The 13183-nt window shown below is 40.3% G+C and overlaps 1 protein-coding gene across 2 annotated transcripts in view; it reads left to right on the top strand.

Moving 5' to 3' along the window:
* Positions 1 to 13183, top strand: part of CFAP74 (cilia and flagella associated protein 74) — a 157095-nt gene that overhangs the window by 101565 nt on the left and 42347 nt on the right. For both annotated transcript variants that reach the window (XM_073656878.1, XM_073656877.1), the window contains exons 24-27: positions 1870 to 2043; positions 3680 to 3813; positions 6500 to 6776; positions 8091 to 8234. In XM_073656878.1, the coding sequence (XP_073512979.1) occupies positions 1870 to 2043; positions 3680 to 3813; positions 6500 to 6776; positions 8091 to 8234 (729 nt within the window). The remainder of the gene's footprint in view (positions 1 to 1869; positions 2044 to 3679; positions 3814 to 6499; positions 6777 to 8090; positions 8235 to 13183) is intronic.

The raw sequence follows: 13183 nt of genomic DNA, 5'->3' as shown, positions 1-13183 counted from the left end.
CACTTTTGTCTCATCTGACCAGAGAACATTCTTCCAAAACGTTTTAGGCTTTCTCAGGTAAGTTTTGGCAAACTCCAGCCTGGCTTTTTTAGGTCTCGGGGTAAGAAGTGGGGTCTTCCTGGGTATCCTACCATACAGTCCCTTTTCATTCAGACGTCGACGGATAGTACGGGTTGACACTGTTGTACCCTCGGACTGCAGGGCAGCTTGAACTTGTTTGGATGTTAGTCGAGGTTCTTTATCCACCATCCGCACAATCTTGCGTTGAAATCTCTCGTCAATTTTTCTTTTCCGTCCACATCTAGGGAGGTTAGCCACAGTGCCATGGGCTTTAAACTTCTTGATGACACTGCGCACGGAAGACACAGGAACATTCAGGTCTTTGGAGATGGACTTGTAGCCTTGAAATTGCTCATGCTTCCTCACAATTTGGTTTCTCAAGTCCTCAGACAGTTCTTTGGTCTTCTTTCTTTTTTCCATGCTCAATGTGGTACACACAAGGACACAGGACAGAGGTTGAGTCCTCTTTAATCCATGTTAACTGGCTGCAAGTGTGATTTAGTTATTGCCAACACCTGTTAGGTGCCACAGGTAAGTTACAGGTGCTGTTAATTACACGAATTAGAGAAGCATCACATGATTTTTCAAAGGGTGCCAATACTTTTGTCCACCCCCTTTTTTAGGTTTGGTGTGGAATTATATCCAATTTGGCTTTAGGACAATTCTTTTTGTGTTTTTTTCATTGAAGACAAATTAAATGAAGAGAATAATACCAAAGAATTTGTGATTGCAATCATTTTCAGGAAGAAACTGAGTATTATCTGACAGAATTGCAGGGGTGCCAATACTTTTGGCCAGCACTGTATAGTATTATCGAGGTCAGTGGTGTTTTCTATTTTAAAAATGCAGCATAGTGTGTTTTTTTTTTTCATTTTTCCCACAAACGCCAAAACGGCGCACTGTGGTTTTTCAGTTAACACTTCACCCTAAAAAATGCAATAAAAACCAATGAAAACATATGTACCCCAAATCGGTATCAATAAAACCATCAGCTCACCACGCTAAAAAAGACCTTATACAGCTCCCTTAATGTAAAAATAACATTCCGGGTCTCGAATAATGGCGACACATAACATTTCTTATTTTCTTTACAGACGTCTGAATTTTTTTTTCATCACTTCTACTACTACTTCTAAAATCTATACAACTTTGGTATTGTTGTAATTGTAGTGAGCTGGAGAATCATATCAACAGGTCATTTTTACCATACAATGAATACTGTAAAAACAACACCCAAAAGGCAATGGTGGAATTGCATGTTTTGCACCATTTTATCCCATTTGGAATTTTTTTTTTACGCAAATTTTATGGCGTCGTTAAAAATTACAACTTGTCCTGGAAAAATTCATGCCTTCTTATGACTATGTCAACGAAAAAAAAACGTTATGGCTCTTGGAAGAGGAAAATATGCAAACATAAAAACGAAAAATTGTCTGCGAAGGCAAGATCTTAAACGTATGAGCGTATTTTACTGTGGGTATGGTGAAGCAGTTTGGCCATGTGGATCTTTATGAGCAAAATGGTGAGCAAAATTTTAGTAACCAAAGATTTCACAGTGGTGAAGCCAGATACTTGCTATCAGAATGATTATTTATTGTGTTGTCTCTTCCTGGAGCCAAGAACAATTCTGGATTTTGCTCCAATTGCACGAGTGCCTAAAAATAGTTGAGATATTGTAGGTATCGAACGTATGTGATAATCTAGAATATATGACCGTGTGGGATAATATTGTGTGAACACCGGATAAAATCTAGAGAAAATTCTTTCACATCTGATGTCAACTAAATTTCTACTTTTTTTTCTTTTCAGACTCTACCTGTTTCGTTCACTGTTCATGCAGTGGTGACCACAACAGATTTAGAAATAAATCCAAAAGAAGTTGATTTTGGCCACTGTACAATCTATGAGGCCGTTCAGGCTTCCATTCAGTTGTCAAACAAGTCTATTCTGCCTCAAGAGTTTGGATTTATGGGAATCCCAGAGGTATGTGTCGTACAGGTGGACCTGAAAATGGTGCAACCGCATGTGCCATATTCTTCAACATCTGGTCATCATTTTTTTGCATGTTGTCCACATATCAGAAGTGCATATCGGACAATATTTTTAGAATCTATGGCAAATTTAGACACTGCTTCAGTAGTAAATGTAATAATAAAAATCCATACATACATTGCATTCGATTAATTTGCCTTTTAAAAGCAATGCTTCTAAATAACACACAACACTACTATACAAAAGCCAAATATTAGTGCTATACTGTGCCACAGTGTTCTACATAATACAGTTTAAGGTATATATGAATAGGGCTCACCACATCTTAAATCCAGATAGCAGGGAAATGGTCTGTTATATATGGGTACTAGCTACGTTGGAGACTGTTGGCTGCTCTATGTATATAGAAAAAGAACGGCACATTCATGTGGAATAAAAATGTATTCTCCTAAAAAAAAATGTATTTTTTTAAACTTTGACTATGATTAAGGGCGAATTCCTCGCCCGAAACGCGTCAGTCTATTTTACTATGTGAGCCTATATGTACAGTATCTTCGAGCATTTTCTATGTATTTATAATTAAGAAGAATACATCATTATTCCAAATGGATTTCATTATTTTTCTATATAATACAGTACTGTTAAAGTTAATTACTTTTCTGGAGATATCCTCTATCTGCTTTCACTTTTGTTCTCTATGTGCCTCAGACCATTATGAAGACTTCTTTCAGACACAACTTGTCTTCTCAAAGTATCTTTGATTTCCATGCTTTCCTAGCAACCTCCCTACCTTTTCTCTACCCTCCAATTGGATGTGTCATTCTTTTTCTATATAATACAGTATAGTTAAAGCTAATGACTTTTCTGGAAATATCCTCTATCCTCTTTCCCTTTTGTTCTCTGTCTGCCCCAGACCATTATGAAGACTTCTTTCAGACGCAACTTGTCTCCACAAAGCATCTTTGGCTTCCATGCTTTTCCAGCATCCTTCCCACCTTTTCTCCACCCTTTATATAAACTTCTTAGCCACATTACCCCAGTTTTATTTCCCAGAACCCTTCTTAGAATATGAAGAAACTGTCCCTAATTTCAAGGAAAATGTTAGCATATAGGAGCTCACAAAACTTTGAACAGACACAGATTGAAGAGGGACCCCGTGCAAGAACAGTACATGGGACCTTTGTAGTCCACTAGCTCATCATAAAGCACCGTTTATGGGTGTGTGACAGAAGCTCATTGCTGCTTTGAAGGTGGAAGTGGGCCTGCTTACCCTTGGGGACCATGTGCGGTTGCACGGGTTGCACCAATGATTTATCTGCTCCTGCACCACACTTCCAATACTGGAATATGCACTGTGAATTCAAGCTTGTGCCATTGTGAAATATGTTGGGGAAACTTGCCCACGCTGTTACTTTCAGCTTTTTCCCAGAGCAGAGTGTTTAAATTTATGGTAACTCAAATATTGCTTTAAAAACTATGATAATTTGGCTTTACATTAGTATTTTAATATATTCATCTTACATATTTTCATATATGCGTAGAAAATTGTCAAGTAGGTGTATTTGGCTGGCAGATGACAAACGAGGCAGATTGCATTTGTCAGGTTGATCTCTCTTTTGATTTATAGTACGTAGATATCCAGCCCAATGACGGCTTTGGAACTCTCCTTCCCTTGGAAACAATTACACTGGATATAATATTCAAGGCACCAAAAGCCGGAGAATATAATTTTGACCTCATTTGCAAATCGGCTATTAATAGGTAAGTGGAAACTGTTATTTTTTTCCAATGTTGTTGTAAAAGAAAATTGCATTCATTATGGTTAATTGGAAATTCATACACGTAAATGGTATTACAATCATTTACAAGATGTTCTTCATACGTTTCTGGCTGATTTGTGACCTTGTCTTATGACCTGCAATATTCAACCCATTTGCATCGAGTTAACCCTCCTTTCCTATTTTCTTTGTTGCAGTAGTGTGCTAGTTAATCTTGAGATTCTGAAAATGTAGCAGGTTTCCTGAACCGAATGGCATGATTATGAAGAATTTCTGAAGGTTACAAGATTAAAGTCCCCCATGCACATAGTTGACAGCCAAACGATTGTTTGACCAACAGCTATCTCTCCTGACTTTCTCAATACACAAGAACTCTCAGATTGGCTAAGCACTCCTGTGTTCTCTATAAGGCTGCGTTCACACATTGCGTCTTTTCGCGCGCTTTTTTGCGCGCTCTTTTTGAAAATACGCAATGTGCTTTGTGTCTGCCAGCAAAGTGAATGGGAAATTCACTTTGCAGTTCAGACACTGTGTAATTTTACACAGCGGGAAGCGCAGCTGCGTAAAGAATTGGCATGTCAATTCTTTACGCAGCTGCGTCCTGCGCTTTCTCTCTATTGTGCCCATTATAAGCGATGGAATTACGCAGCGGTGTTCACACACTGCGTAATTCCATCGCTTTTTTACGGAGGCGCAGGATGGATACTCACCTACCCGATGTCAGGGGAGAGGCGTCCGGTCCGCTCCAATCCCGCGCTTCCAGCATCTGCCGGTGAGCCAATCAGCTGTTAGCTAACCGGCTTGTAACCAGCCGGTCAGCTGATTACAAGCCGATCAGCTGACAGTCTGCTGATCGCTTCACGGCAGATGCTGCAAGCGCGGGACGGAGCAGACGCGTCTCTCATCCATCAGGTAGGTGAGTATCCATAGTCTGTACATACACTGCTAGGGACACACACACGACACATAGACACACAGGACACATAGACACAGACAGTACACACACGACACACAGACACAGACAGTACACATGTCACACTGAAATGAAGTGTGACATTACACATGTCACCCTTCATTTTCACACTGCGTTTTTTGCTGCGCTTTTTTACGCAGTGTGTGAATGGAGGTGCTTTTTTACCTGCTTAAAAAAACGCAGGTAAAAAAAGCAGGAAAATACGCAGCGTAAAAAAATGCAGGGAAATACGCAATGTGTGAACGCAGCCTAAGGGTGCTTTCACATTGCATTTAGGGACACGTTCCCCTGGCCCCGTCAGGGCTTACCTCCGGACCCCTCCCCAGCAAAACGGGATTCGGACGTATGCGCCAACGGGGCCATAGACTATAATGGTGGCGACAGAGCGAACGTGCGCTCTGACATGCATCATTTTCGGGCATGTACGTCTATAGGAGGCGGACACTCAGACACAGTCTACTATGTTTGAGTGTCCGCCTCCAGTAGGCGTACACTCACGAAAATGAAGCGCGTCAGTGCTCATGTTTGCTCTGCCGGCACCATTACAGTCAGTGGCCCCGTCGGCGCATACGTCCGAATCCCTTTTTGCCGAGGTGTTCAGACGTATGTCTTGATGGGGCCACCGAGCGTGGGCCTAACGCAATGTGAAAGCACCCTAAGGCTATATGCACACGTCGAGTATTGGAACAGATTTTTCTGCACCAAAAACTTAGTAGAAAAAAACTTTTTTGCGTTTTTTTTACCATTAATTTGAATGAATGAAAAAAGCTGCAAAAACGCTGAAAGATTTGACATTCTGCAGATTTGAAGAAAAAAAGCATTCCAATCAGCAAGGAAAAAATAAGCGGTATGTGCATGAGATTTCAGAAATCTCATTCAATTTGCTGGTACTGTAAAGTGCAGAGCTTTTTACCCCTGAAAAAGAACGCAGCGAATGAACAAGCCCTAATGGAGCCATTGCCAGATTCCTCCAACAGCAGCTTATCTCCCGCAGAACAAAAAGATTAGTTATTGAAATTCAACAGGCTTGACCTTTCTCTTCCCCTGACATCATCTGTCTTGAGACTTTAAGGTTTCTTTCAAGCAGAGTTTTTTGCAAAGTTTTTTTTCTTTGGCTTGTGAAGAGCATCATAATTTTCATGCTTTTTATTTTTACCATCGATTTTTGTGTCTTATTTTAATTCCTAGGCTGTGTTTCCAAATAGAGCTAATTCTTATTTTTTTCCACTGATTTTTTTGTACAATTCAAGCAAAGTGGATGTGATCTGATGAAAACTCACGCCTACTGTGCATTTTGTAAAATTGCACTTGTGTTTTTAAAGTCCAGAATCGCAGCTTTCCTGCATTAAAAAAAGAACAATGTTTCAAATCTGCATTAAAGAAAGAGAAAATGCATGAAAAAAAATAAAGAAAAATCTAGCAGATCGCTATAGCATACAATGCGGAAAACAAGCATAAGCAGAAAAATGTGTAGCAGTTTCGCACATGAAAGCATTTGCCACTTAGACGTTTCTTATTCAAAGAAGGGGCAGTGTTACCCCATTCTGGTGATCAGTGGGGGTCTCAGAGGTTGGACCCCCATTAATCTAGTTGTCATCATCTCTCCTTACTCCTTTAAATTCTAACAGGAGGATAATTTTGTGTGTTTAACCATTGCAATATACCATAATCTTCAATTTCCTTATTTTTTTTGCAGACAGTTTAAGATCTCCTGTAAAGCCATTGGTGTCCATCCACCTCTGGAGCTATCACATTCCTTGGTTCAATTCTCAGCCACAGCTTTAAATGATATGTCCACTTCAACCATATATGTTATCAATTCACATACTAGTTGTAATGAGTTCACTCATCCCGTACCAAGGATCGGCAAAGGGGAGATTGCACCAGTCGGACCCACTTCTTTTCAATTCCAATTGCCTGAAGATTCTCCCATCATCATATCGCCATCGGTTGGAACTATTTTGCCTGGAAAGGTAAAAAGCAGAGCACCATTTTATTTCATATCTATCTATCTATCTATCTATCTATCTATCTATCTATCTATCTATCTATCTATCTATCTATCTATCTATCCTAGATTCTGTTCATGGAAGCATAATCACCCCATGCTAGCTCTATTGCAGATATGAAAGCACTACTATGGATACTGCAAAAGTTTGGAGTGCAAAGTCAATGTCTGATAGCTGGTACCCTCACAGATCTCTAGATCAACATCTGACAGAAGTCCCATTAAAAGGGTTTTCCCACGAACAAAGTTGATTTTAATCAATAGATCTTGGAATAATAATAAGTTCCACAATTGGATGTATTTAAATAAAATGTTCCTGTGCTGAGATAATCTTATAAATGTGCCCCTGCTGTGTACCGTGAAATGGCTGTGTCTGACCGTGCAGGAACATGGTCTGATCATACCACATCTCCTGGGCAGGGGAGGAAGCAAAAGAGTATACAGACAGGACAGCCGGGGATCACAGCTGATTATTTCTTTGAGTTGAAATATTGCTTAAAAACAGGCAGGGAAATATTTTGCCTCACTAATAGAATCATCTGTGACCCCATGCTATAATGTCTGTGCAATCTCTCTTGCTTTCTCCCCTGCCCAGGAGATGTGGTATGATCAGACCATGTTCCTGCACGGTCACACACAGCCATTACACAGTACACAGCAGGGGCACATTTATAAGATTATCTCAGCACAGGAACATTTTATTTAACACATCCAATTGTGGAAATTATTATTCTTCTAAGATCTATTAATTAAAATGTACTTTGTTCATGGGGAAAAGCCCTTTAAATTGATACAGTCCCTGTCACTTCAATGAAAGCTGAGCTGCAGTATCCAAAAATGGCCATTTCCTGATAATATTGATTTTCGTGAGAAAATTACTTGCCAGGGTGCATCCACATTTAGAGATATCCTTTGCAGATTCTATTGCTGATTTGCAGCAAAATCTGCATGCATTAAATCAACATTTTGTTGCGTTTTCTTTTATTTTCTGCTGATTCACATTGAATTTCATCCTGCATCATTGAAATAGATTAATTCTATGGCAAAAAAAACAGTATAAATTGACATGCCGCAGACTAAACGGTAACGTTTCAGGTCTAGTCTGAGGGCAGCTGCCCTCGGTGGCTGGATGTTTCCATATCTGCTCCTTTGTGGTTTTGCTGCTTTTAGTCTGAATCTACAATGTGCCTGTTACAATAAAAACAAGGAAAAGCATTGCATGAATAGGTGTGTTCAAATGTTTGACCGGTATTGTTTTTTTTTATTCTGTTTATTCTAGAAATGCCTGATCCACATATCCTTTAAACCAACACTTTTGGATCAAGAACTTAGGGAAGAAGCTCTGTGGATGCTTCGTCGAGCAATTGAAACTAAAGCCCTACTAGATAAAAAGTCAGAACCAAGGGTGGAAAGTGAAAACTTGGTTTGTATACTCTCATTTGTGTCCTGTAATAATCTGTAGCAAATTATACCTTATTACAGTTTTTGAAATAAATTCCCAAACCTTTCCAAGCTGTGAACTCCCATTCGTCTCATTAAAGTGGTTGTGCACTACTAAAAAGTATTTTAAAAATGGAAGAAACAGTCTCTGGGCCTTTACTTCCAGAACAGACAGAATGTGACCTCTGCAACTAATCAGTGGGTGCTGATTGGCTGCAGTGGTCCTCTGACATTCTCTCTTGGAAGAGGAAGATCAGAAAGTCAGTGGGGAACGCCGGCAACAGTATAGAGGAGTTGCCGGGCTCTATTGGCGCATTTTTTAAGAGTGTATTAATAGTGGACAGCCATTTTAAAATTTTCTCTTCCGAACCATCTTCTAAAGTGATTTACGACCAATAAAGTTGAACATTGATTTGGTCATAAATCAGATTAGAAGATGGTTGAAGAGAGGAGAGATAAAGGCTACGAATGCCGATCGATGACCTAACAAGTTGATCAGTGCTTTTTGGGAGGTGCGTTTACATGGGCTGATGTAAACTGTATGGGGACTAATGACCATTAGGCTATGTGCCCACGATGCAGAAATGCTGCATATTTTTTCCGCTTCTCCCTGGCAGGAAAAACGCATGCGGATTTTATGTGCGTTTTTCCGCCAGGTAGTAGCGTTTGTCAAGCGTTTTTGAATGCATTTCTGCATGCGGGTTATCAAACGCTTTTCCAAGCGATTTTACCATCACTTGGAAAAGTGCTTGACAACTTGTTCACACTATATAAATCCATGCAACCGGCATATATAGTGTGACCAAGTTAGTTAAAAAAAAAAGAATAAGAATGGTAAAAAATCTCTGCTGCGTCCTTTCTCTTGCACTGCTCGCGGTGGTGTGAAGGACCTGTCACATGACTCAATGACGTCACCGCAGGAAGGTAAGTATAATCTTTCTTTTTTATTTTAAATTCTTTTTTTTACAGGTTCTATGGTACCCAGGTCTGGATGAGAATCTTCTCTCCTCCAGACCTGGGTACCAGTCGCACATTGAACCGTGTGATATCCGCTTGTGCACATGTAGTGATGCGGATGTCACGCGGTCCAATTCAAGTCAATGGCGGCGATTACGCTGCGTGTCCACAAAATTAATGGACATGCTGCGGATTTTTGAGCGCAGCATAAATGCTGCGGAAAAATCCGCAGCATGGGCATTGACATTGCGGCTTGTCATTGGGGACCATGGGGTGCGGATTACCAAGCTTTTCCCAAGTGTTTACGCTGCGTAAATTCCGCAGCATAAACGCTTGGAAAATGCTTCGTGGGCACCCAGCTTATCTCAACTGTTCGGTCCCATACTGGTTTACATATTGCTGGCAGCACATCCTCTGCTTACACTCGTAGAGGTGCAGCTGACAGTGATCATTCTTTGGACTGTTTACACATTTAGCGTCTGATCTCTGTCACGTTAATACAAGCAATTGGTCAGGAACTAGCCTTTTTTACAAATGCTCATTCAGCCCCATCTAGCTCCACGTAAAGTGGCCTTAAAGGGGTTTTCTGGCCTTAGGTTACAAGTCTGCAGGGACTCTATGTGACTGCAGACTTGTGAATTCTCACAACGCTTGCACTGCGCCTGGTGCCAGTAGCAGGCGATCATGTAACCGTAAGTATGCAATTTGCATACTTCCGGCCACAATCCGACTAGACTGTATCTGGCATTGAACAAAAAACAGGGATCCAGCAACATACAGTACAGACCAAAAGTTTGGACACATCTTCTCATTTAAAGATTTTTCTGTATTTTCATGACTATGAAAATTGTACATTCACACTGAAGGCATCAAAACTATGAATTAACACATGTGGAATTATATACTTAACAAAAAAGTGTGAAACTACTGAAAATATGTCTTATATTCTAGGTTCTTCAAAGTAGCCACCTTTTGCTTTGATGACTGCTTTGCACACTCTTGGCATTCTCTTGATGAGCTTCAAGAGGTAGTCACCGGAAATGATTTTCACTTCACAGTTTATCTGAGTCACCAGCCTCAGAAATCGCAGGTTAACAGCAGCTCAGATTAGAGACCAGGTCAATGCCACACAGAGTTCTAGCAGCAGACACATCTCTTCAACAACTGTTAAGAGGAGACTTTGTGCAGCAGGCCTTCATGGTAAAATAGCTGCTAGGAAACCACTGCTAAGGACAGGCAACAAGCAGAAGAGACTTGTTTGGGCTAAAGAACACAAGGAATGGACATTAGACCAGTGGAAATCTGTGCTTTGGTCTGATGAGTCCAAATTTGAGATCTTTGGTTCCAACCACAATGTCTTTGTGCGACGCAGAAAAGGTGAACGGATGGACTCTACATGCCTGGTTCCCACCGTGAAGCATGGAGGAGGAGGTGTGATGGTGTGGGGGTGCTTTGCTGGTGACACTGTTGGGGATTTATTCAAAATTGAAGGCATACTGAACCAGCATGGCTACCACAGCATCTTGCAGCGGCATGCTATTCCATCCGGTTTGCGTTTAGTTGGACCATCATTTATTTTTCAACAGGACAATGAACCCAAACACACCTCCAGACTGTGTAAGGGCTATTTGACCAAGAAGGAGAGTGATGGGGTGCTACGCCAGATGACCTGGCCTCCACAGTCACCAGACCTGAACCCAATCGAGATGGTTTGGGGTGAGCTGGACCGCAGAGTGAAGGCAAAAGGGCCAACAAGTGCTAAGCATCTCTGGGAACTCCTTCAAGATTGTTGGAAGACCATTTCCGGTGACTACCTCTTGAAGCTCATCAAGAGAATGCCAAGAGTGTGCAAAGCAGTCATCAAAGCAAAAGGTGGCTACTTTGAAGAACCTAGAATATAAGACATATTTTCAGTTGTTTCACGCTTTTTTGTTAAGTATATAATTCCACATGTGTTAATTCATAGTTTTGATGCCTTCAGTGTGAATGTATAATTTTCATAGTCATGAAAATACAGAAAAATCTTTAAATGAGAAGGTGTGTCCAAACTTTTGGTCTGTACTGTACATCCAAGTGAGAATCTGAATGTGTGTTAAAACTTCATGTTTATTAGAATTCCTTTAAAATCATGCTGTTAAAATTGTAGATCCAGGGGATTAAGCGTTTCGAACAAAAATGTCCTTAGTCATAACCATGTCTTGTGATCAGTACAAAAGCAAGGTTAAATAAAAAAAAAAAAGGGAGAGGAAAGGAAATAAGGTGAGCAATTAATCATGTAAATGAGACAATTATGCTAATAAACCAAACAAATGTCATAGGTGCAAAAAGCATTAATTCAATAATAATACGTGATATCCATTTTTTTATTCAATCCAGATGCTATGCCTGTGTATCTGGCATTGCTCAGCACGCTTGGATTGATCGAGGCTGTGCACGTCTAGTCGGCTCGTGACCGCATGTTTGCAAATCACATACTTGCGTTTACACGCCTGCCACTCCAGGCACCAGCACTGGCGAATCCTCACAGTGCATAAAGTGACTGCAGACTTGTAGCCTAAGGCCGAACAACTCTTTTAAAGGAGTTTTCCGGTTGTAGGCACCTCCTGGCACCCAACTGTAGTTTGTTTAAATAAATAAAAAACTCTGCTTTACTCAGTATCCTCTGGTCCAGCAATGAGCCTCCACTGATGATTCCTGTGTGTGTTTTAGTCTACACTGCTGACATCAACTCGCTAGCTGAGCTCAGTTATTGACTGCAGTGCTGTCGACATGACATCAGCGCTACAGACAATGACAGACACCGGGAGCAGTGTCGGAGACTCAGAACTGGACCTGGGGAGGGGGGAGTAAAGCTGTTTTGTTTTTTCATTTCTGGAGTCGGCTGTGTACTGGCATACTTAGAGGATGTAGAAGACAGTTGGTTCAAATCGTAATGTAATTCTGTTGCACAAATGCTTTGAAGCCAAAGTTAAACATGACCCCAAGTGGATCCATGTCATTTTGAGATTTTCACCTAAATACTAAATTCCGATCGGGAAATCTGGCACTTTGTAACATTTGTCTTGAGCCTTTTCACTCTTGTCTTTTATTACACTGTTGTCTTTCTTTTACTACACTGTCTGTATAAAGCAATGTCTAGAAAGAAACTTCTGACATTTACGAGCTGCAGTTCTGTACACACAAACCATTTCGGAGTTTTAGATGGGTTCACTTCATGTTCTTCAGACCTCATAAATACTTAGCATTTTTCTCTTATTTTAGACTCGTGCAAAAACATTGTCATACCTACCGAGGACTAACAAGACAAATTGGTGTCAGCCTAAGAACCACAGATGTCAGCAGTATATTATTCTGGAGGCAGGAAATAACATGGGATTAATTAACATCGCCCAGTAGGGAGCAGGAATTATCATGACTTGTTCTGAATGTCTCAAAGTTGTCACAACAATCTCTACACAGGATTCTTTAATTACTTTGATCTTAATCCTTGCAGTCGTTCAGTAAGCATAATGCATCACCACAATCTCTGTGTCAGACCCTCTCGCATCCGTGCAGAGTTGAAGCTAAAATCGAATATGTCAATGTGTAAAGATAAATGAATTTGTTAATAATTAAATGATATATTTCCAGACAACATTTAATATATGTGTATATATATATATATATATATATATACACAGCACAGACCAAAAGTTTGGACACACCTTCTCATTTAAAGATTTTTCTGTATTTTCATGACTATGAAAATTGTACATTCACACTAAAGGCATAAAAACTGTGAATTAACACATGTGGAATTATATACTTAACAAAAAAGTGTGAAACAACTGAAAATATGTCTTATATTCTAGGTTCTTCAAAGTAGCCACCTTTCGCTTTGATGACTGCTTTGCACACTCTTGGCATTCTCTTGATGAGCTTCAAGAGGTAGTCACCGGAAATGGTCTTCCAACAATCTTGAAGGAGTTCCCAGAG

This window comes from Phyllobates terribilis, unplaced genomic scaffold (assembly GCF_046119375.1).
Source record: "Phyllobates terribilis strain yellow unplaced genomic scaffold, ASM4611937v1 Scaffold_12__6_contigs__length_324123572, whole genome shotgun sequence".
In the NCBI taxonomy this organism is placed as follows: domain Eukaryota; kingdom Metazoa; phylum Chordata; class Amphibia; order Anura; family Dendrobatidae; genus Phyllobates; species Phyllobates terribilis.
This window is presented reverse-complemented; position numbering and strand designations above follow the sequence as displayed.